Source organism: Montipora foliosa, chromosome 6, assembly GCF_036669935.1.
Source record: "Montipora foliosa isolate CH-2021 chromosome 6, ASM3666993v2, whole genome shotgun sequence".
Classification (NCBI taxonomy): Eukaryota; Metazoa; Cnidaria; class Anthozoa; order Scleractinia; family Acroporidae; genus Montipora; species Montipora foliosa.
In genome coordinates, this window is record NC_090874.1 from 6,423,660 (window position 1) to 6,448,000 (window position 24,341).

The following is a 24,341-nucleotide window of genomic DNA, read 5'->3' on the forward strand; positions in this document are numbered from 1 at the left end:
TGTAGTAGAAGTAGCTTTTTAATCGATTTGAATTTGTCACTGGTTACAAGCAGTAAAATCAAGTTAAGATTAGTGCCGGAAATTGCAACATTTACAGATACTTGGTTAGCACGAACAAATTTTTTGCGGACTTACCGGGCAAAAATACTCATTAATTCAGTCCGCTTGACAGTCTAAAACACAATGCTTCGCGCGATGAACAGTCAAGACTTCTTTTATTTTGTTACTTGAATAATAATGCTATGCAATGCAATGATAGTCACGGGATTGTAAAACGCGCGAACTGAACCATTTCCATTTTGCATCAGATATAACTAAATGAAGTACAATTCTGAACAAAGTTGAGTAAGTTCATGGCGATTACTCCATGAATTGTACAGTATAAAGTGCAATTACCACTTCATTGCAGCTATGACAAAGCACGAGGAAAATATGACAAAAATTTAAACTGTTTTGCACCTCATTATAATGTAGCTGCTCGACATTTAGACGTTTTCATGGATCTAAGGGGAAGTCCATAACCCTGAAGTGTCGAATACAGGGGCCTGTTTCTCAAAAGTCCTGAAAACTTTTCTGGCCCAAAAAGCCATTTGTCGGAAACTGCCAACCGCTTGTTTTTGGAAAGCCGATCTTTTAACATGTTTTCAATGTAACTAAAAGAAACAAGACTGTGAAGTTGGACGACTTTAAATCCTCTCCGTTCGAGAGGTACAAAGGGAATTGTGACACCCAAAAAAGTTTCGGGACTTTCGAGAAACGGGCCCCAGGTCCCGCTAAATAATGGCTAATCAGATTGGGCTTAATGACCACAACGCCTCTGATTGGTCCGTAACCGCGGAAGGCAATGCCGCCATGTTTTTTCCCCCCGAAAAACTCTAGCAGTAGCCATTAAAGAATTACTTGTAGATAATACCATAAACTGATGGAGAGGGAGAGGGCATTGATCCTGCCTAATGAATGAAATCTGGTCTGTTGACAACTAATTGTGTATATTGTGATTATTGGTGCTAAATCCATTTTTTTTAACCAGGAAAGACACATACTATTATGTCGAGTGATGGAATGTGTGCCCATGTGGTCGAAAAACTTTTTAGAAGGATCAGCCTCGACAAATACCATGAATACAAGGTAAACACATAACTGACAATCAGCATGAAAAGAACAACAACAATGACATTCGCAAGAATGTTTATTCGTCGAATTTCTCAAATTTATTTTGTTGAGATATAAACGCGTTTTTTTTCTTTAAAGATATAAAACGTGTCTCAACCATTTGACTAAAATTCAAGGCTGAAATATCAGTTTTAAGTCAAATGAGACCAACATTTTTCGAGAAAAAGTCTCTTAGGTAATTATTGAGAGCCTTCAGTAGTAGTGCAGGAAAAAAAACAACAATAACAGTCGCAAGAATGTTTATTCGTCGAATTTCTCAAATTTATTTTGTTGAGATATAAATGCGTTTTTTCTTTTTCAAGATATAGAACGTGTCTTAACCATTTGACTAAAATTCATGGCTGAAATATCAGTTTTAAGTCAAATGAGACCAACATTTTTCGAGAAAAAGTCTCTTAGGTAATTATTGAGAGCCTTCAGTAGTAGTGCAGGAAATTTTTTCTTTTCAAAAACCATTCGCCTCCCCCCCCCCCCCCCCCCCCCTTTTTTTTTAAGTTAAGCGTTGAATCCATTTCCTGATATTGGGTTGGTCGGTCGGATTGACAAAAAAAAAAAACAACAACAACAAATCACAAGCAGTCTAAGTAGTCTCGGAATCGGCGGTCTGCTACGCCAGCATCATTGCTGCGGATCCTGGAAAGCAACAAGACGTGAACCCAAAAATGAATATGGCGGAAAAGTTGGTTGGTGTTATTGTAAAATTAGGACAACATGGGAAAAAGGATCAACCACCGAAATTCCTATGCGACGTAAAAATGGTTTAACTACGTGGGACGGACGACGCTAAATGGAGAAAAAGAAGAGGATGGCCTAATGGAACACAGGAAATTCCCTTTCCATGAGAAGATCGAAGTGGGTCGATTCTATCGCCCCAATCCCTGTTTGAAGACGGTTGATTGGTTTAGAAAGCAAATAAATTAGTGGCTGGCGTAATGTCTTCTGGATTATATTTGTACTTAGAAAATGGCTTGCCATCATGCAGCTCAATCGGATTTCTTACTGTTTAAAGCATCCAACGGCATGCAACAGTCATGTTGCATGTAATGTGAAAATGTAAATGCTTTGTTTATAGTGGAAGTGCACTTAGCTATCAAGCTAGTTAGTGCACAAGCACTGATCCAGTTTTAACAATCTGAAAGAAACAAATCAAACTTAACAGAAACAGGATTAAGAATGTCAACTGGCAGGAGGAAACCAGTTGGCAGTTTACAAAGCGTGGTGGATTTGAATCAGGGAGAACCGGAAACAAATCCATACCGGCAGAGGTTAGAACGGGATTTGAACCTGGGGCAACCGCATGCAAACCTTACGCCCTAACCACTGGACCACTGAAGCACGCTTCCTCCTACTGAACCACATGTATTCTTTCTGTCTAGGTGTCCGTGTCGTATCTCCAGATCTATCAGGAAAAGATTTTTGACTTGCTTAATGCCAACTCTAAAGTGGATTTAGTGCTGCGAGAAGATCCCAAAAAAGGTATTTCATAGTTAGTAACCACTGAAAATTAACATGGTCTGGAAGATCTGCGAACTAAATGCATTTAATTTAGTGAGAATTTCATCCCTAAAAGCGTGACTCAGTAATCATAGCCAAAGTAATGCCGTGATTATTCATTTTCTTCACGCTCAACTGAAAATCGCGAGTGCGTGGATTGTCGTAGGGTGTCAGACTGGCATATTGGTCATGAACCATACCTCCCATTTCTGCGATTGCACAGATATGGGTGACTAAGGTACAGGCGATATCAACGTACAGTAGCTCTGGAGTTTTTCTCCGGGTACTCCAGTTTTCCCCCCTCATCACAGCTAATTACATCCGACTGTGGTGCTGCACTCCAGCACCAGATATGTACTGTATAGCGGCTGTCAGAGGCTCCTTATGTATGCTTTCGGTCCGATGTCGTGAGCTGCGCAATTCACAATTCAGTTCTGAGACTGCAAGATAGGGTGATTCGCTTATTCTATCCTACCATCAGTTCTATTCTATCTCATCCCATCCTATTTTATTTTATTTTATTTTATTCTAGGTGTGTATGTGGAGAACCTTTCGACCTTTGTTGTGCGTGACACCGCGGAAGTTCTCTCCGTCTTAAAACAAGGAAAGAAAAAGCTTATCTTCGCTGAAACCAGGATGAACAGAGTTTCCAGCAGGTTTGAACCATGAACTGAGTTATACGTTTTAAGATTGAACAGGATATTTGTGAGGCCTATATAACCAAGGCCTCGTCGTTTGAAAACGCATACGTTTTTTCATCCATTTATCGCCTTCCGTCCAGGCACACTAATACTATATAAAGCAAGGGTGTATTTCTTCCAAATCGGAGGTTTTCGAAAGCACTTTGTAGAGCGGAGGGTTTTGAAAACGGAGGTCCATGGTCTTAGAGTGGACAGGTGGAAACTGGTGCTTTTAAATGGCTCATGTCAGGTTTATTAATATTTGCACGTAAAAAGCGTAAACAATAGATCCAACAAGATGGCAGGTATTTGTTTTGCGTTGTTTGGTTTGATTTCAAACTTGATTGCCTGCTTGGGGCTAAATGCTGCTATTTGTAATTTGTATACAATAATTTTGCCATTTGTGTCGTACCGTGGACTCAGTTGCAGAATGTGCAGTATGTAGAAAGTAGGGCGAGCAAAGCCTGGGAAAACGCGAAAGCCTTTCCTTTTCCGTTTTCTGCGGTTTCCGCTAGTGTGGACGCAAAATTTCGCTTGCACTTTTAAGAAGCGGGAGGTTTTCCAAATCCATTGGTGTGGATGATTGCCTATAAGGGTGCTTCTATTTACGTGAATATCTGGACATGAGGGCAATTTTTTTCATCTTCCAAGAAACTTTTCAGGGGTGCCTTTTTTCGCCATTCCTCTCAACAATTTCTCGCACATCAAAGGCCATGTTTTACTGACCCGCGCGAACATACTTCTTCTGTGTAAATCGTTGCTTATTACATAGAAAAAACTACAGCGATTTGCAGTAAGAGAAGTACTGATCAGCAGTGGTCCTGTCAAGGATACTTATTCCGTCTTTATACAGAGGGTCTCAAGTCTCAATGGAGGGTAGCTTTCACGGCTAACGGTTAAATAATTTGCCTTTTCACAGCTAACGGTTATCTTTTTTTCCGTCACTGTTAACTTATGTGAAAAACAAAGAAACTCATAATTCCTTTTATAATACTCATATCTCAAATGGATATGAGCAGCATAAAACTGCTAAAAACATACGCCGAGCAAAGCTAATCGATCAATGCAGGATTTCTCTTCTTCCTTTCCTTGGAGCCAGCGAGTCTGGGAGAGAGAAAAGCAAGCAGAGAGACCTTGGGAACGGAAAACAAGGGAGTTAAAACAATATCGAGTGCTCTGCAGTCTCTCAATATTTCAAAAGACTACCTATCCCACATTTATAATTTAAAAAAATTACCGAATTGCGCTTAATTTTTATCGCGGCTAATGATTATTTTTGGGTCATTTTCACCCTTAACGGTTAACATTTTTCGACGTTTCCTGGCTCACGGTTAACTTCATTGAGACACTCTATGTACGGCATTAGTTATTTCTTCATCTCAGTTTAGGCTAAGTTATCATCCCAATGAAATTTCCTTTTTCAGGTCACATTCAGTATGTCAGATTATTGTGGAAAGAAAACGCTCCAGAGACGGCTGCACGTCAGAAACACCTGGTCAGTGGACTGTAAAAAGATCTTTGTTTTTTTGTTATTTGTTTGAGCAGGTTGAATCATCAGTTAGCTATAAATTCTGAATAGAAATAGTGCGGCCATAGCTGGAATTCTTTCCATGGGTCCCTGCGAGGTTCCTGGGTTCATGCAAAGTTTCTGTGTGATGATTTACAGGGATCATAAATACACGCAATGTTAATAAAGATTTTTTTCTTATAAGGTGTTTCCAGTGCAAGTGAAAGTAATCTTTTCTCGTGTCATTCTCCGGTCACTCTTTCTCCGTCACGCAGTTTGTCCTTACGCATGCCAGCACGATCAACAAGTAGCTTAGACCGCCTTCGTGAAGAAAATAAATCGCAGCGTTTGCCTCCAAAATCCTGTTCAAGCCGAAAACAAAGCTTCATTCCGCGCAAGACGTCGACACCAGCACACACAGAAACTAACAGGCACAGTATGCATTTGACGTCACTTCCGGAAATTTCACATCAGCCCTCTTCAAGGCCAAACCGTTGGTCACTAGTTGACGTTAGTCGCGCATTATCTTCGCGATCACTGAACTCGCCGAGTGATTCAGAAGGCAGCGAACTTCAGTTCTCCATGGACTCTTCACTCGAAAGCGGGACAGAGAGTGAAGGATGGGTGAGAACACTTTTTTGTACTAGCATCATCTTTCATTTCCAGGCACCACCAAGAGTAAGATTTACCCAAATCGGCCTAGTCCCCATCAGAGTCAGAAAAGTGTCTAGTTTTGCGGGAAATAAACAATAGACCAAGTCGGCTAACTCAATGTTGTACCCCGGAATTCAAACCCTTTGGGAATAAAACGTTTTGTCCCCGGTATTTCCGCGGCCACATCATTTAAAGTGAATGCTACATTATAAACGCAAATATAATACATCATTTAGTTAGCCGATTTGGTTTATTGTTTATTTTCTCGCAAAAAAAAAACTGATGGGGACAAACCTGATACCACACTCATACTCTTGGGTAATGCACTTTTGGTTCCGGAAAAAATCTTGAACACACGTGACTTAACAGAGAGATTAGAGAGATTTAGCATCACGTGGTCAATTTTGCCGTTCACGTATCACATTTACGTGAAACGCGAACGGCAAAAGTGACCACGTGGCCATGATTTTCCCGCCATTTTCTACGATTGCGGGCTGCTGCTTGCCGTTTCTACGTGAAAGCAGGCATTTTTGCGTTTGCCGTACGCGTGAAATTTTCTTCTGGTTTTCTTTTACATAAGAAGTTGTTTGCGGAACAAAAAGTACCCCAAAACCATTAGCTACTGATTAGCAACCAGGAAAACAGACGTTTTTTCTTTCTTTTTCTTCGTACAGAGTGGTCCTGGAACTCCTGATATCCCACAATTCGAGGTAAAATATATATCAGTTTTTCTTATATCCTTCCATTTCTGAGCATCTTATAATGGAGTGTTTTCGCTCATGTTACCAGAAGGCATATTTGCATACTAAAACAAACGGAAGAATTTTCAAAAAAATAGAGTTCAATTCCCAAAAGAATATTTCACTCCTCCAACATGGCGGCCTCTTGTTTCATGACGGCTGGTTCTCACTCATCCAACATGGCCGCCGTGACGTCATGTGAAAACGCTCTATTAGTTAAATGTAACGCAGAGGTCCCTGCCCTTTTCAGAAGCTTCCAGCTTTACCAAGTTTATTTTCAGTTCACTCTTGGCTTTTAAGATAAATGGGACCTAACGCAGGGGAGCATTGCCGTCAGAGAAAATAACCTCGTTCCGCGGTCGTTTTCAGTATCCTTAGGGTAGGGGCTGGTACTGTGGGAAGGTTGCATTGTTGGGGCAGGAACATGAGCATAAATTGGATTCGGGTGAATGCGTTTTTATTGGTTGACTGCGTACCCATTGTAATTTGAAGTCGGTTTCTCTGTTCTTTGACCTAAACCCCAGGATGACGACGAGGACGAATCGTTCTTGGAAGGCATAAAGATCCGCGATGATGTATTGATCACTGGACGAATTAACATGTAAGGATCGCTTTATTCTGTCATTGACCAACATCCACACCTTACTGCTATCACTTTCCATTCATCCCCTCGTCAACTGTTAGTCGAACGTACTCGAAATCAGGCTTGACGAACTTTCTTTAAGCAGAAATGGAGACTTCAAACATCTAGGAGAGTGCCTGTCGAGAAAATATAACGTGATACTGCTCCTTCGAGTGTTTCTCGAACGAAAAGTTCACGGAGGTTACAATAGTATTTAATTTTCATCTTGACAGTTAACACTTTCATGGGTTTTGGATTTGAGAGGCCCATTTATAATCAATGCCATATTTTTTTTCAACTGGGAACCTGTCTCTTTTGCTGATAAAATTTGCTACAATTAACGGCCCGTGTGCAATCAACTTGATAGCCAAGGTGACACGTCTGATGAATTGTACATTTTTTACTTCGTTCTTAATCTATACAGCTGTGACCTTGCCGGAAGCGAGCGAGTAAAGAAAACTGGAGCCGAAGGAGAACGACTTTCTGAATTACAACACGTCAATTTATCTCTTTTGGAGCTGGGGTACGTACAGGGTCTTTCGCTAGCTGAATCTGTATTAATGTTTAGGTTCAATGATGAAATGATAAATGAAATAAATCATGTATTGAACTGCCGACATGAAATCAAGTGGACCAAACCCCGTTGAAGTCCTGAATTTTTCAGGCTTCCCTACGCAATTGCTAAAATTGCGTTCACAACTGCGAGGGTCACAGCTTCGCTTGAACGTTTAGGTCGGCAAAGTCAAGAATCCGACTTAGTCGACTTGAGGTTTAGTACAGAAGTTTGTCAGTTGTTTTGTAGCCTTGTATGCAAAAAAAGTTTTTCAAATAGAAATGACAACGTTAAAAAACTTGTTTTTACGCTTAAAGAACGAAGTGGAGTTACCTCGAAACTGCCAATATACAGAGCCCTCAGGATTTGAACCCGGGATCTCGCCATCCGTCCCGAGAGTCGCTACCCTATGATTTTTGACGTACCTGTATGTAGGTTATTTTATTTCTATCGCTCTCATTGCTTTGCAGGAACACAATACACGCTTTATCTGAAGGCAAGAGAACTCACATTCCTTACAGAAACTCTTCACTCACTCGACTGTTACAGGACAGCCTCGGTGGAAACTGCAAGACAAGTTTTGTGGTGAGTGGACTTTTAGTATACTTCGCATTCACAGCCGGTTAGTGTGAGTAGTTTATTTTTCAAGTTTTTTTAATGGTAAACAAGGTTATCCTATGGGCGGATGTTTAATTTCCACGAAGCTGAGGAAATACTGGTACAATACAATACAATCCAATACAATACAATGCACTACTTTATTTACACTCCCTAAGGGGGTTTTTAAGTGACCATTGACATAATTAACATACAGGACATAAGAAACATAAGAACTGCACACAGATAAATTTTGAAACAACGATAATTAATTTAAATGATTGGGTAAAAACAGGTGACGGGGTAGTTCATCGTAAACAAATCCTTTAGAAGATACTTTCTCAAATTACATTTAAAACTATTCAAACAGTGGCTAAGCTTAATTTCAGATGTTAGATTATTCCATATATTAACAATTCTATAAGAAAAGGATATCTGCCCTGTTGTAGTTTTAAATATGGAATATTCAATAGATGCGAACCTCTAGTCGGCCACCCACTTACGTTACGCCTAAAGATTAATTTATTACCTAAATATTCTGGGGCCATTCCAGTCATACACTTGAAAGCCATAACGGCATCCCTGAAGTATAAATTAGTTTTAACGGCCCCAAAATACTGTCGCCCCAAAATACTTCCTTGTGGGATTCCGCTGACCAATGGTAATGCACCGGAGAGTGTGAAATTAATACGCACGACGTGGCTTCCTCCAAACAAATAGCAAGAAAACCATCTGAGAGCTGATGCTGAAGCACCAACATCTTGTCAGTTGTCTTGTAGTTTATCTAGTAAAATACCATAGTTGATACTATCAAATGCCTTGCTCGTGTCCAAAAGAACAACAGCAGTCGTTTTCTTCCAATCAATTGCGCCTAGGATGGCATCAGTAGTATGTATCAACGAAGTTTCAGTTGAATGCCATTTCTTATTGCCACTCTGTTTTATTGACAATCGCTTGTTAAACACTAAATGGGGCATGAATTGATTTAGTGCGATTCGTTCACATACAGGCAGCAGTGATATGGGGCGATTGTTGTCTTGGTTAAAAGAAAAGTTTATATCGATAAATAAATTAGAAAAGAACAGGTAAATAAAAAAAATGATTCTAATTGTTTTCCTTTATTATAGATGTGCATTTCGCCATTGATAAAAGACTTGAACGAAACTCGATGCACACTGGACTTTGGACAGAGGGCGCTCAAGATAACCACAACAGCCTACGTCAACGTGGATGTATGTTGAACAGCTGCCTTAGTTTTTTTGTTTTCATTTTCTAACAGATAAAGGCGACATTATTACTCCCATTAATTAGTTTCAGTATTTTTTATGCTTTTTTTTTAAGATATCCTTTATTTAATTTGGTTAAAGAGGTGGTGAGGCCATGTTCTCTTCAATTAATTCATGGCACGGTGTTTTGTTTCATTTTTTCTTGAATGTTTCCATAGCTAGTCTAACGTTGTTAGAATGGGAAGTCCATTTCAGTTATTTCTTTTTGAATGAAAACTTATTTAGACTATGAAGTCTTCGTACTTGGACTAGCTTTCAAAACGAGGCTGAAGGAAATCGACGTTTTTGTAAGAAAGGCTATGATATCGTTATTGATGTGATTTCTCCGGTTCATGGCGCCAAATAATTGGCTGAAATTCCTGGCCCTCTTTCTTCTATCAATAACATAGCAGACTTAACATCACAGACTAGTTTTTGTAAGATGAGGAAAAACTGATTTTTGTCTCTCGAGTATGATGCTTTGTTGGCATTTTTTTCCTGAACAGCAGAATACCATAAAGCATTTCTTTTCCATCTGTCACCTGAACGTATAGTGTTTTCCCAAAACGGACCTTCTTAATTGACCATATTCATAAATGGTGGTCAATTTATAATTCTTTTGTCAAAGTGCAAATTAGCCTACCAAGTCTCGACACCATACAATGAATTGAAAACGATTCTTGCTCTAAATTGAGGTTTGGAAGGCCAATTTGCACTTGGAGAAAAGAATAATAAACTGACCGCCATTTATGAATAAGGTATATGGGGAAATTTATCCTGTTCTTGGTGGGAAATACCAATTCACAGTTAGTTACTCACCCACGTGGTCAAGGCAAACATCAAAATTACCATAAGGCTCGACAAAATATTAAAACTCCAACTGCAAAGCACTTTCTCGTTACAATACGTTCCTCTGGATATAAATGCGTTGCTTAGCACGTTCTTTTCATGAATGCCAGTTAGCCTCTGTGGGTTTCATTGTCTCGCGACAAACCTGAGGTAATTCTGAGTACATTTTTGCTTTCATTTGTAGTGTATCGAGGATATTTGTGGGTAAAAATACAGACTGTGGACTCTTCTCTTCTGTTCTTTAATTATGTTAACTTATTTGTCATCATTGTGTGTTGTGCTTGTAAATTCAGTGTTAAAAGAGAAAGAAAATTATAATTATGGAACGTGGTTAGAAATCGTTGTCTGCGACGGTCTGGACCCTATTTTTAAGAATACGTATATTGATGTATTTTATTTTTTATCCTATTTCCTCGTCTCTTCAAGGTTTCTCAAACGCGACTTTTTAGAAAACGGGCCGGACATTCTCACTCAAAGAAAGTTTTACGATTTGCAAGTATAATTTGAGAATTGTATTTATGTCGCTCTGTCGGAAGGAACCATCAGCCACAAATTTCAGATAAATGATCTTATTGTTGCAAATATTGTGTTTTATTATTCTCCGTTCAATTTTTGGTTTGTGGTTTTGCTGTAAGACAACGCAATGCAATAAGATGCGAAGTTTGGATTTATACCGAGGAGCCGGAATATACAAGTTTATGAAATGCACTGATAGAAATCTTAGACTGTCTTGTTTTCATTTGTATAAAGGTTGATTACATGAAGTTATCGGAAGATTTAAGACGGAGAATCGAGATTCAAGGTATGATCTTGGCGCAGTTTTCTTAATTAAAATTTTTTTATAGAATTGAACTGTAGTTAAAAAGAACACCCATTTCGAAAAAAACACTGAATATTTAAGAAATTGTCGACTTAACGCAGTACTTCGCCTCTTCGAATTCATTTTCACGGAACTGGGTCTCGACGGAATGCTCAAGTTTGCCGAGTAGACTGAAAAAGGGGGCTTAGATTAAAATGTTTTATGATTGTAAGTCCACTCAACTCGAATTTAAACCCTTTCCAAGATGAATCTAATCACTTCGTTTCGGTTTCGTTACCACATTTCTCTCTCAATTAAAATAAATGCTCTCTGGAAAATGTAAACTGAGATTACGATTTCGAATCTTAATAAATTTCGAACACACGCTTTTCCCTCGTTGTTCGGACAACAACATATTGTAACGGCTGCTAATTGCGAACTAAAGTTTGTCAGTATACCTTTCAAGATTAATTAATAAATAATTTGCCATTGGCTTGGGAGGAAAGCCACATGCTTAAAAAAAATATTTTAATTTACGTTTTGAGTCTTACTGTTGCCGATAAATTTCTGTTTTAGAATACTTTTTCCTTTGTTTACGTCGCGTGGCGAGTTCCCTAGATGTTTTACAAAACTCAGATATTTTGCTCTAGTGCGCGTGCCGAAAGGCTTTGGCCCGGAGATTGCGGGTGTTACTCGATTTCTTCACGCGTGGATCCTTGAAAGTGAACATGTATGCCCCCGTGATTCTTATCTTTTGCAACCATAGTCTGACCAAACGGTGAACGAGCACGTAAATTCGAATTGCGCGGCTGATTTCATCACAGTTTGTATTGCTTATGAACGGTTCATTTCGCCTTTTTTGTAGGGTTAAATGTTCCTTTTAGTAAGCTGCTCAATTTTTGTGCTTTATTCATTTTCGTCTTGGTAAGGAGGGCACCTATGCAGTTATCGTTTTCTAAACACATCTCAGAGTCATTTGCATGTGTTTGCTAAGTCCTACATGCACTTTTAAATCAAGCCCTCGGAGGTTTAACCAGCTTGTTAGTAAGCAACACTGACAATATCGTCTTCACGTTGTCCTCAGCTTTATCAGCCTCACACAAAGTGTTTCTTGCATATTGATGAATCCACACCTGCAGGCGATTTCCGTAAACAAAACGCGTTTTTGTTCCGGCTTATATATTTTTTCGTGCTTGTAGAGGTTCTTCATCCGTCATTGCCTTTATTTTCTCTTTCATTTTTACGTCAGCCGCTGCAGCTTCCTTTTATCGTGGGAAAAAATAAATAACATGCAGAGTTTCGGTAGAGCCAGCCGTAAAAACAAGAAGGAAAAAAGAAAGCGACAAGACAAAAAACTTTATATTGAATGTAGCAAATTTTCGCTTTCAAGCAGGAAATTTTCATCATGCAATAAATGACATGACTGCCATGATTTCGTAATTGTCGTGGAGCTCAGCCAATCAGAACTGCTAGTACTCTTCCTGAAACTTGCGCCACTTTTCTCAGATGTAGGCTAATCGACTTAAGATCGCTCGTGAAAGTGCGTCTTCCCAAGTGCGCTGTCGTTCAAATGTCAAATCAAATCTTTATGGGCGATGCCTTCACTTATGGAATCGACGCAAAAATACTATTTGCAAAAAAACAAATCAAAAATCAAAACTAAAAAGAAAGAGAGAAAGAAAACTATTTCCTCCCTGGAGTTTTTCCATCAAGAAGCGCATGCGCTCAATTTTCGAAAAATGTAACCACTAACTTGCAGTTGCTTCAAATTGTCAGCGCTATCTTCCAGTGCAGTTCAGCTGGTGTCTATCGGTGCTTCTCATTGGTCGTGTGAAATTCTGTTTTCTGATTGGCTAGTTTGTTGTTTTGGTTTTTATGAAGCAGGTGGTTGATGAAGGGAAACAATGAAGTCATTTACGAACGATATCAAGACTTGTGGTTCCAGGGAAACAGAATTGAACTGAGCCAATAAGACAACGTGGGGAAGATTTGTCAACAAACCCCTACGTTTCATAGAGAAAGTCTAAATTTACCGAGCGGTGGTAATATGCGTCAGTGAAGAGAACTTCAAAAATTAATCTTTTTTGTTGAATAATTCTGGTTCAATCACAATGGTTTTTCGGTCCCCTATGTCAGAGGAATCTTACAATGGAGGCAATTTGACAAATTGAAACGGATGGTTCATAGACAAATGACCTGTGGAAAGTGAACGATTGTATAGCCGCAGTCACCACTAGCTCGAAGAACAAGCCTTCTCAGTTTTCTCAAGATTTTGGGACCCATGCTCACATAGGCTGTCGACAGGAAAATGAATTTAATCGAAAAACTGCTTCGAAAATCTCCGCGAAACGGAGGTGCGAACGAATTTTGTTTCACGGGAGATCGCCTTGAATATTTAATTTAACCAGCTGAAACATGTCTCGGCTCCTGGCATGTTTTTTTTTTTTTCTCGAAAATCTTCCCTGATCTTTTATATTGTGTTTATATTGTTTCAGAACTGGAGATAAAATCACAGAAGGAGAATTTTGAAAAGGAAAGCGATGTTATCAAGTCGAATGCGGAGTTGAAACTTGCTGAAATACAAGCACTTCTTGAGGCTGAGCGCGAACGTTACAAGACCGAGGTAAAACAATAGTATGTTTTCACGAAATGTGTATTGTGATTACTCTCGAAAAGAATGAGGAAAATGCATCTGTTTTCGATATTCTTAGAGTTTTAATTTCCTTTTCCAGCCTAATCCAAAAGCGATTTGTCGCGCCGCTCGAATCTCTTGCCGAGTGGGCCAGAACTGTCATTCATGCTTTCAGCTTCTCAACGAAGCCGCAAATGAGCATATTGTTTTATAGTGATTTGTTTAATGGTCGGAAGAGAACTTTGAAAAGTGGAAATTTACCAACTTTAGGGCGCCGTAAACAGGCACTTGAATTTTGCAATTGTTGTTTTCCCCATGGAGAAACATAACGATCCGATGTCAGTATAAGCCAACAACATTCTTTCATAAAATGTTCAAATCACTGGATTCTCCTCCACAACAAGATTCTTCAGTGCTCCAAAAGAAAAGGAAAGGAAAAATACAGCTTAAGAATATTTAGAAATATCGATAATAAAACTGGGATCCGGCAAATCCCTTATATTGTTCGATCGAATTTTCCGATTCACTTTACAGTTCCTACATAACACTGTGTTCGATCTCTCTTACCAACATGAAATTAGATTTCCGCTAATATATGTTGAGTTAATTGTTGTTGTAATTACAAATACTGCGTCCAAACTGTAAACTGGGAGGGCACGAAAGATTTTTCATTCGGCGTCACCACGGTTACTTTGTCTATATTAACTGAGCGTTTCTTCAGTTATCTCCGTCCCACTTTTCTATCTATGAGCGTTTAGCTCACGAAATGAACGCTGTCTATATCTTTGTTTGTAAAGATGAAAGCTCAATATTTAAATATCAACGATGTTTCAACTAAAGGGCAGTGCGTGAAATTTATCGCAACTAATCAGTTTCACGACATTTCAATAGTTTTATTTTCGGAGCTCATGTTAGTTCTTTTCTTGTCGTTTGTGTTTCTAAATTTTCTACGGATACATCAACACGGCAAAAAAATATATATTGCTTAACAATAACGAGGTATTATAAGTATTGATAGTAATATAATATATAGCAAAATAAGACGTAATTAAACTTTTCAGTGGAACCTTGAAAAAATCTGCAGTGCAATGAACGATATTATTTAGCCTATTTACAGTAAAATAAATGGAAAAATCTCTACATACTGGGACATTTAACAAAAAATGTTTCACTGAAGGCTAAAGAGAATAGTACTACTGAAGCTAGCCTTATGACGCCCGAGTTGATCAAACTCTTAAAAAGCGCTATTTACCTATGATTCAAGCAAAATTTGTCTCCGAATGCCTTATCATTTTATTACAATCAAGGTTCCACTGTACTGTGGAGAGGAGTTCTGGAGTTAAAATTACACGGAAACTCAAGCAATATCAATAAAATTCGGGGCAAATGGCGACTATTTCAGACAGTTCGTTTACCCTCCTATCTCTCAACAAATTAAAGGAAACTTCTTCGAGGTGATTTGATTCCCGATATCGTCTTCTTTGTTGTCAGATTAAAAGCCTTGAAAAAGAGAAGGAGAGCATAGAGAAAGAGCTCTTTGACGAGAGAAGCCAGAGACGTGTTATCGAAGGAATGCACCATGCTTCTTTAGAGGCAGCTGTGCTGGTAGAACGTCAACGACTCTTGAACAGCGAAGGACGCGAAAAGTCGAGGCTGCAAAACGCGCTCGATGAAGAAAAAAGACGCTCATTGGTAATAGAGCAACGCGTGAAAGAGGAATACGAAAGGGCGCTCGCGGATGAACAGAGACGAACGGAGATGGTAAAGCAACTCGAACAGGAAAGACTTGAGAAAACTCTCGAGGACGAGAAACAGAGACTCAGTGAGCTAGAACAGCGACTGCAAAAGTCCGAGTCTCCGAGCCACGAACGCTACACGCAAACTTCATCAATGTTGGACGACACGGAGTTTCCTCGCATGCCTCCTGGGACAAACCAGACTGAAACCCTGTATAACGTTTTACTCGCCGAGATCATGTCGCTTCAACTTCTGTATCAAATGCAAGACCTATCACAGGCCTGTAGCGTTGATAATCCGCAGTCGCGCGACAGCGGCTGCGCAGACTACGAGGATGACGTCATCCATTGCGTAAGCTCAAACGTCTTAGAAAAAGGGGGATTGTTGTTGAACAATTTACGTGGTCGACAGCGAGGGGAAAGTCGGTTTTCTCTAACGAGCACCGACTCTTTGCGAGAGTTGTATTTCCTTCAGTTTCCTCAATCCCCGAGGCTTTCTCGCGATTCACGAAAACCTGGGTCAGTGCCGATCATTCTAGCGAAGAGCTCGTTAGCCGAGTTGAGATGTGATTCAAAGAAGACTTTTTCGTCAACAGACTCTGTCGAGGCCAAAGGGCATAACGAGGCATCGAGCTCTAGCATGGAGTCCTTCCTGGAGGACGAACCTCTGAGCCCTCGCTGCCGAAATCGACCCAGCGACAGTGGCTGCAGCAGTCAGCAAAGTGACTATGATCATTCGTCAAAGGAAGTGGGCCAAGGCCAGCTAAGTGATTGCGTTGGACGTACACGGGCCAACACTTACCCTATCAAGCGGTGTAACACCAGCGTATGCGTACCATTAGCGGAAGAAGAGGATGAGGATTTGGAGTTCTTCAGTGAATGTGCCGAACCTGATGAGATTCAATCGGTAAAGAACAAAGTCGTCCACTTGGAAAATGACTTGTGCCGCTTGAAAACCGAACTGGATTCCGAGACCATCAACTTCTTCTCCGAGGTGTTTGGTGTTGGAGTGCCTTTTGTCCGAGAAGGAGGTGCGTTTTTCATTAGTTAAGCTTATTTCCCACTGGCGACATAAGGATCATAAGCATAATCATAATCATAAACATAAACATAAGCTTCTTATGTTCTAGTGGGGACGGCCGCTCTAAAAACGTAAAGCTTTTCCTCGAAGCTGGCCGCCATCTTGAAAATGAACCGACCCGAAAGTACTGGTCCTAGACCTTAATTGGCCAAAACACAATGACCCCGTTGCGTCATTAGGTTTCTCATTATGTCGTTATGATTTTCGCGTTCCCACTGCAAAGAAAAGCGACATAGTCATAGTCAAAGCCATAATCATAATCATAAGAAAATGGTCGCTGGATCAATTTCTTATGATTATGATTATGTTGATCATAAGGGCGCCTATGATTATGTTTCTGGACGTTCCCACTAAGACATAAGCGACATAACAGCGTTATGTTCGTGCTTATGATTAAGATTATGATCGTTATGTCGCTACTGGGAACTAGGCTTTAATAACACTGTTTTGTTTTTTAGTTGACAGTCAAATGGAACTTTTTTTTTTGTAATTTGTTTATTTTTCACACCCTTAGTCACCATCTGTTCTTTTCACATGACGAGGTTACACGTGAGTGAAAACCACGAATTAATTGTCAATTTGGACTTAGCTCGTCGCGTTTTTCCTCGAATTGGCGTTGGCTACATGTGCCTACCTCTTTTATTGTGAGTGGACAAAATGGTTAGTTTGGTGTTTGGTTCTTGTTTCCAGATCCCATGTTTATCTTAGCCCGTGTGGCCTTCGCAGGAGAAAAGGAAGGGCTCTGGAGACATAGGAAATTCAATGTTTTTCATTGGCTAGCTTGCAAACAATAAAATCTTCAGTCGGAAGTAAATTGGCCGATGTGGCGCGAACCCTTTCGGTAAAATGATTAGAGTGTCTTTGTTCAAGAACTACGATATTACTTATTGCTTCTTGCTGTTCGACAGGAAAGGACACATTCTCTAAGTTGAAGTCCCTAAATAATTCTTATGGAGAATCTTCGAATATAATGTTTCTGAGGGCCGCCATGTTTAGTACTATTGACGACTCATACATGAACTTCGGAAGTCCTAGAATCTGGGACCGCAAATCTTGTCTCCAGAGCCCTTCGTTTTCTCGTGCCGAAGGCCCCACCGACTAACAGAAACGATAGTATCTGGAACGAGAATGTGGTTGACGATATATTGAAGTAAAAATCGTTCAGTATTCTTGGATTTCACATGACGTCACGGCCGCCATGTTGGTGTCCCCAAACAATGAAATGGCGACCATGTTGGTGTCGCGATCCAATCCTCCGGGAATTGAAAGCTATTATTATGCTAACGTCTTCTTTTGTTTCCGTTGAAAAACATGGCTGTTGATCACGTGAGTGAAAACCAAGAATTGTACACTGAGGCTGCCTTCGAGATTCAAATCTCGCATAATCACAAGAAACTATAAAAAGACTGCGGCTTTGCATACCCGAAAGGCATGCTCATGGAACAACAATTACACGTCACATGGGCCTTTTTCACATGGCGACCATTTTGAGTCCTGATGGACCGAAAACGTTTTGCAAACCCCTGAACTCGCTCCCAAACACGTCAACTAGTGGCTCGGGGTACCAACTCTATTGTCTTTGACCGGCATGGATACCGAGTGACAAAGGTCCATTAGAACCGAGTTATTGCGCATGACATTAATGGTGGAGCCCACAGACCAGTGGGACACTGTCCGTGTAGAACCTAGATAAACGACCTAGTTCCCAGGAGTTCTTGTAACTCAATGGGTACAGCATCCAACCGAGGTTACGGACGGCGCTGGTTTGTATCGTCGGCTAGGACTCAGATTTCCTTGTTTGGTCATATCTCGTTAAGTCAACCAAGAGTCTATTTCTTGGCTTACATGACGTCACCATGACCACAGAAGCTAAAGAATACGATGATCACCTAGTTTCTCTTTGGTTTTTCTTCAGAGTTGTCAAGTGTCATGAGACGTTTATTTGAGGGCGTGAAAGAGAAGCTGCTTAACAGATTATGTGCCAACGATGGTGAGTAAAGGAATGCTTGGATTAGTGGTTGTATCGTGTAGAAAATGGAAATGTTAAAGAGAACCTCCACTCTTACTACAGAATAAGTTTAAACCGAAGAAAATTATGTTAACAAACAAATTTGTTCGAAAGATGTTTTTAAAACAGTGTTTATATCAAGAAAATTGAATTTTAAAATCGCATAATTTCACTTTCAAATTTCGCGGGCGCAGCCATCTTGAATACTTGTGACGTGTTACGGTTGCCCTGTTGTTCTGAAACAAAGAGCTTTTGTCTAATAACAATAGGGCAACCGTAACACGTCACAATTATTCAAGGTGGCGGCGCTCGGGAAATTCGAAAACAAAACTAGGCGATTCTAAAACTTATTTATTTCGGATACAAACACTTTCTTTGAAAATACTTTAGACTGACTTGTCTGTACGGTTATTTCCTGTGATTTAAAGTTATTTTTTTGTTGAAGTGGAGGTTTCCTTTAAGGCAGCATCATATAACTTATTGACAGTGATTAAGACAAACAGAGAGACCAAGGCACAACTGAGAGCAAAGTGACACTCCAGTATAGTGTCACCCTCCATAAGTAACTGCGTCATTATCGGGGGAAGCTACGTGATAAAGGCGCTGAGTATGAGGTTCAAATACCTCTGTGAAGTTTTGCCGGTGGTGCTGATCTCGACCCCATTGTGCGGCGGATTCCCCGCTTAAGTTATCCGTTTTTACGCTCCAAGCCTTTCATTCAGTCATGCTAATAAATATGTTGTTGCTATACGTGAATTTATTAATTGACTTTGGTAGAGTTTGTATTTGTCAATCCCTTACAGTTCTTTTGATTTCTTGTTGTGTTGAGATATCACTGAGCGATTTGATTCAAGCAGTTTCTTCACACCATTGAAAATCTGCATGCGACAGCTTTGTCATTCCGTTGCTATCAAAGAGTCCATAATTTGCCTGCCTCAACAAAAGGCTGATACTCTACATGTTCCATATTATCAACACTATTATTGACTAGGTGATGGCTCGTGTGACTTTTTTTCGCTTGAACACTTACAAATTACAATATGGGTCTCGGCATAAATTCATTTATTTCTTTGTTTTGAAATTTAGTTTCGTTTCGTTTTTGAATGTTTTAGACCAAAGCAAAGTTACAGCTGAAGAAGATAGGCAAGATCTAGACCTTACTCCACCCTTACTGGAGGAAGCAGTGAACCTGTTACTGGTGAACAAGACAGTAATGAGCTGTATTCTTGTGTTAGAAAACAGACGAGACGCAGAGAAGATCCAGGAATCGACCGGGGCTGAGTTACCTACTGTAATTCGAGCGCCCTTGAAGGTGTGTCACTTCACCGCGTAGAAATGGATTCGAGTTTGCTTTTTTGCTTTGTTGTACTGGCTTCAGCATTTTTGTTTGCAGAGTCCGCGATTCTGTTGATCAGTACCGAATCTGATTGGCTTCAGTATTTTAGCAGGAATCGGTTAGATAAACATATCACTAATCTCGCACTGTTTGCTTGTAAATCACCGCTCCGCTATTTGAATCAGTTCGTTAGACCATAATGAGATGTAAGGCATTCGCGTGTCAGTTAACAGACTCTTCTCTTTATTTTTGAAATCATATTTCGATAGCTTGTCTTGTGTTTAGTGGCTCTGTAAGCTTTTCGATATTATACGTTTATGCGTGTTTCTGTAACTTAGGATATTAGTCTGGGGACGCTCTTCGTTGACGTTACTCGGAGAATGGAAATTTAGGACTCAAATATCAAGGGCACAATCGCCCTGCGGACGTTACTAGCTCTCTTTTTGGCCGGTTTCTGCGGGAAAAGCTTCCTTGCTGTGCACTCAGAATTTTTTACGCTACTTCTGCATTCATGTAGGTTGACCGTGCAGTCCAAACAGACTCTGAACCCGTGCGATCTCTGAGACGACGAATAAGGAAAGGTAAACAATAAATGTATAGAGGACATTATAATTTATTACATGGCCCGAGCACAGATGCAAAATTTCTCATTGAGCGTTGAAAAATATTTCACGAGTGAGGGCAGCAAACGAGTGAAAATATTTTTTTAACACAAGAAGAGAATTTCATATCACCAAGCGGTCATGTAATGTTCTGAAGATTAAATAAACCGTACCAATGAAATACCAAACTATTGCACTTTAATATTCTCTTTAGTCCTAACATAGAACTACGGTGCAATTTATTATGTAACCATAGCAATCGTGGTCTTCACGTGTGACGATGATATGTTTTCGCGCGTGAACTCATGCACCCAGTGTGCACCTGGTATTTTATTGGCATTTATTTAAAAAAAAAAACTGTTCATTTCTTTCTGTTCACGCGCTTACATGATGTGCATGTTGTGAAAAATAACTATTACATTGAGTATAATGATCGTCAATCGTAACACAAAAAGACGTGAGTAATTATTTCAAAAGTGATGATCAGTTTATATTGATCGAAAAAATTCCTTTTGATTTCAAGAAAATAACTGTTTGCTTTGGAATTAAGAAGGTATTAGACATTTCAACGGTCCCGTTAATTTCTTTTGAAGAGTTAGGCGGAAAAAAAGCAACACATTTTCTGAAAGAACTTGAGAAAACGTACAGAAAAACGTTGTGGAGACCTAATTATTGTATCGTTTGTTCTCCTAGATGCTGCAGTAGTAACCGATTCTCCAGCAAAGATTCAAGTCAGCAACAAGGAATGCCAAACGAGTACACAAGAAATTTCTTGCGGGTAAGTTCACGCACGTTAAGGGAGCCAATTGTTGTCTTTTTCAACTCATTACAATCTTGAAGAACCGACAAAGAGTGATTTGTGCGCGAATAATTCTCTGACTTATGAAATGTTGGGAAAACGTTGCAAGTCTCCTGGTCCCGATAACTGTACAGCTGGGTAACCCTTCGTTTAATTTTCCACAAACAGCTACCCCTGCGTAAGATGATTTTTATAGCCGGTTGATTTTTTATGCCGGGGAGCAGGGAAAACCGAAGCATCTGGAACAAAAACCTCCTGGAGCAGAGTACGGAACCAATAAACTCAAACAAAAGTTTGGTGTCGAGGACGGGAATCCATCCCGGGCCAAGATGGTGGAAGCCGATTGCTTTAACCACTGACTCCCAGCATTGATTAGTACGTAAATTCACCTCTCAATTTCAATATACTATGAGGCAGACAAGTATTCAGAATGATGATTATTATCAGCTTAAGGGGATCATCCTGATATAGCACCAAATTCTCATGACCAGACAACTAAGAAATCTATGGAGGTGGTTAGGAGAATTAACTTTTACATCATGTGAGTCAAAGGGTTAACAACTGTGCCAACCCTGCTACATGTACTCTAAACTAAATATTTTTGTTGAACTTAGTCAGATTTTCGACTTTTTGTCGAGGTTTCGTTCGGTGCAAAAAAGATAAAAAAGGAAATCAACAAATAACAACAAAGAAAAAGGAATACGAATCTTTCATTTTCCGGTAGGAATATAACATCTGCCCGTTTCTGCCCGATAAGAAGCGCACATTTTGACTATCCCGTCATCTTTTATTCAACAGGTCAGCAGAAGGGTCTTCTCCTGATGAAGATTTCCATTACACAGAGCCTCTTCTAGATCCTTGGGTACGCCGAAAATCGCAGTGTAGCCTAGAACGAATTCTTAATCATGACGGCAGTGTTCCCTTGATGTCACGTGACCCTGATGGAGCCTCGTTGAACGGCGAAAATCCAGCTATTGGAGAAATAAATGATGATCACATGGAATGTGATGTCGATGACTCGATAGGGTTACAAGTGGATATGGACACAAAAGAAGCTGGCGGAGATAAAAGGAAGAAGAAGAAGGGAACGATCTTTTCGTGTCTTGGTCCTGCAAGGTTCTCGTTTAGAAAAAAGACTGAGAAAGCTGGTAAATAATTCCGAGACAGTAAAGTCATGAAGGAAATCCTAATTTTCCAGTTAGAGCGGTTTCCAATTGTGTCGAAAGTAATTAGTGGATTACTTTGGTTTTGCATTACTTCACTCGGTGATTGGTTCAAAGTTCTCGGGTCCCTTTTTCAACCAATCAGAAGTGAAACCAAAACCAATCGTGGCTCGCGCGTGCACATTTTCCCGCGCTATGTGTCGGCTACGTGTAATTACTTCGAGTTTTGATTGGTTTACTGAATTGTCTCCGTCCTTTTAAAGTAAATACTTTGGTTTTGGTTTTCCCACACTCATTTGAAAACCGCTCTAACCCCCACCCAAACAAAATGTACAAAGGACAGAAATTTCGACTCATTTCCTGTTAATTCCATGTCATAGGGATAAAGATTCGTGTTCGAGGCAAAGGGCAATCTTAACTTCTTTCCAAACCCAAAGAAAATTCATAGTCTCGTACTCATTAAAAGAATGGGAGATCAAACAACCATTATTTTCTTTTCAATTTACGGAATAATAAGAGCAAGTAATTACGAAAAAGGAAAAGTTTAATTCACGGTCAGTTTTCGCGGGGTTAAAGCCTAAAATTAGTAACAAATCGAGCTGTCTTTGTCATAATTCTTGCAGTCGTCGTTGGCCTAGGATTTCTTTCAGTAAGCACAGTATATACAAGAAATTTAGCGAGGCCACCAGGTAATTAAGAAATTCGACCGAAATATATAAAAAATAATCATTAGAGTCCTATGTCATTCTCTTAAGTTTGGCGGGAGCATCAATTGTACCTATCATACCACTAACAAAAGGGAGTTCCTGAGGATACCGACTTTCCTATTTTTAGTTATTGGACACACCTTTTATTTAATGTTATTGTTACGGTGATCTAACGAAGTGTTTTCTTCAGTACAAATATTATGGAGTCTAGCGTCTCAGAAAGGGAATGCATGTAGCTTTCAACAGAAAAACTTGAAATAGACTATTTCCCATTCCCATAATGCAATACTTTTTGGGGGGTTGTTTACATAAAAGTTATTTACTCGTGGGACTGTATCATGCTTCAGTGAACTGGATATCCATTGTTTTAATGCAAATAACCCTCCCCCACTCCTCCCCCCCAAAAATGAACTGTATCATGTGATTTGCGAAAATAGTGAATGTTCGAGCATTAAGACACATTGAAAGTTTTGCAAGGAAAAACATACCACCTTTCCTGTTACCTCCCGTTGTTCAGAAACGCCTGAGTTCGAGTTGGCGGTCAGATTACTTCACTATAGAATCGTACACCCCCCTAAGTAGACTGCACGCAGTCGCTCTTGAGTCATTCGAACCGCCCGCGCGAGCCCAGGGGAGAATGGTGTCATCTTGCTCTATCCCCATTCTCCTCTGGGGTCGATTGCGTCACTTAGCGGGTGGTTCGACTGACTCATGGATTGCAAGCATTCTATACACCTCCGACCCCCGCTTCGAGAATTACAGGATTGTTCCACTTCAGTGGGGATCCGTACCGCTGTAAATTTTTTATTTAATTTTTATATTTAATATTAAGTAGCGGAAAATAGAAGTACTTGAGTTTGTTAAAATAAATTAGATTAATTTGAGCTTTGTTATTTTTGTATTTTTGACTGGCCCTTTGGCTATTATTATCGAAAATTATGTTGGACGAAAACGGGAAAAAATAAAAACAGCTAACTTGGGAAAGTGTTCTTGTTGTATTCATTTTAATTGTAACCACTGAAAGCTTTAAGCGTACTCAACCCAATGAAACACCGTAAAGGCCCGTTTAATTATACGTTTAAGGACGGTGCCTACTATTGTTATTGCGCATACGTTCTACGCATCTCCAGATACTCAGAATTCCTATCGCCGATGCTTACTAATCCAGGGATATTTTTGCCTGGTTTAAAACTATCCGGAGAAAGTAGATCTTAGTAAGCACTCTTGGTATCCAAAAAGGAAATTGGGGGTAGCCATGCATTTTTGAGAGATAATTAAGCTTCAATTTGAGAAAGAACGCCATACATTGCTTTGTATTTTAAAGCTTTTTACAAATATTATTTA

The 24,341-nt window shown here is 39.8% G+C and overlaps 1 protein-coding gene across 2 annotated transcripts in view; it reads left to right on the forward strand.

Annotated features, from left to right (window-relative positions):
• LOC138006506 (kinesin heavy chain-like) overlaps positions 1-23,974 on the forward strand; it is a 29,675-nt gene extending 5,701 nt beyond the window's left edge. The window contains exons 5-22 of one of the 2 annotated variants that reach the window (XM_068852871.1): positions 1,031-1,128; positions 2,550-2,649; positions 3,200-3,323; positions 4,772-4,842; positions 5,060-5,478; positions 6,183-6,218; positions 6,773-6,849; positions 7,295-7,393; positions 7,894-8,008; positions 9,148-9,252; positions 10,885-10,936; positions 13,429-13,556; positions 15,057-16,332; positions 18,298-18,372; positions 19,503-19,702; positions 20,244-20,307; positions 21,022-21,106; positions 21,926-23,974. In XM_068852871.1, coding sequence (XP_068708972.1) covers positions 1,031-1,128; positions 2,550-2,649; positions 3,200-3,323; positions 4,772-4,842; positions 5,060-5,478; positions 6,183-6,218; positions 6,773-6,849; positions 7,295-7,393; positions 7,894-8,008; positions 9,148-9,252; positions 10,885-10,936; positions 13,429-13,556; positions 15,057-16,332; positions 18,298-18,372; positions 19,503-19,702; positions 20,244-20,307; positions 21,022-21,106; positions 21,926-22,283 — 3,482 coding nt within the window. In that variant the 3' untranslated portion in view covers positions 22,284-23,974. Of the gene's footprint in view, positions 1-1,030; positions 1,129-2,549; positions 2,650-3,199; positions 3,324-4,771; positions 4,843-5,059; positions 5,479-6,182; positions 6,219-6,772; positions 6,850-7,294; positions 7,394-7,893; positions 8,009-9,147; positions 9,253-10,884; positions 10,937-13,428; positions 13,557-15,056; positions 16,333-18,297; positions 18,373-19,502; positions 19,703-20,243; positions 20,308-21,021; positions 21,107-21,925 lie in introns of those variants that run through there. The other variant, XM_068852872.1, reaches the window with a different exon arrangement.
• The last annotated feature ends 367 nt before the right edge of the window (positions 23,975-24,341 follow it).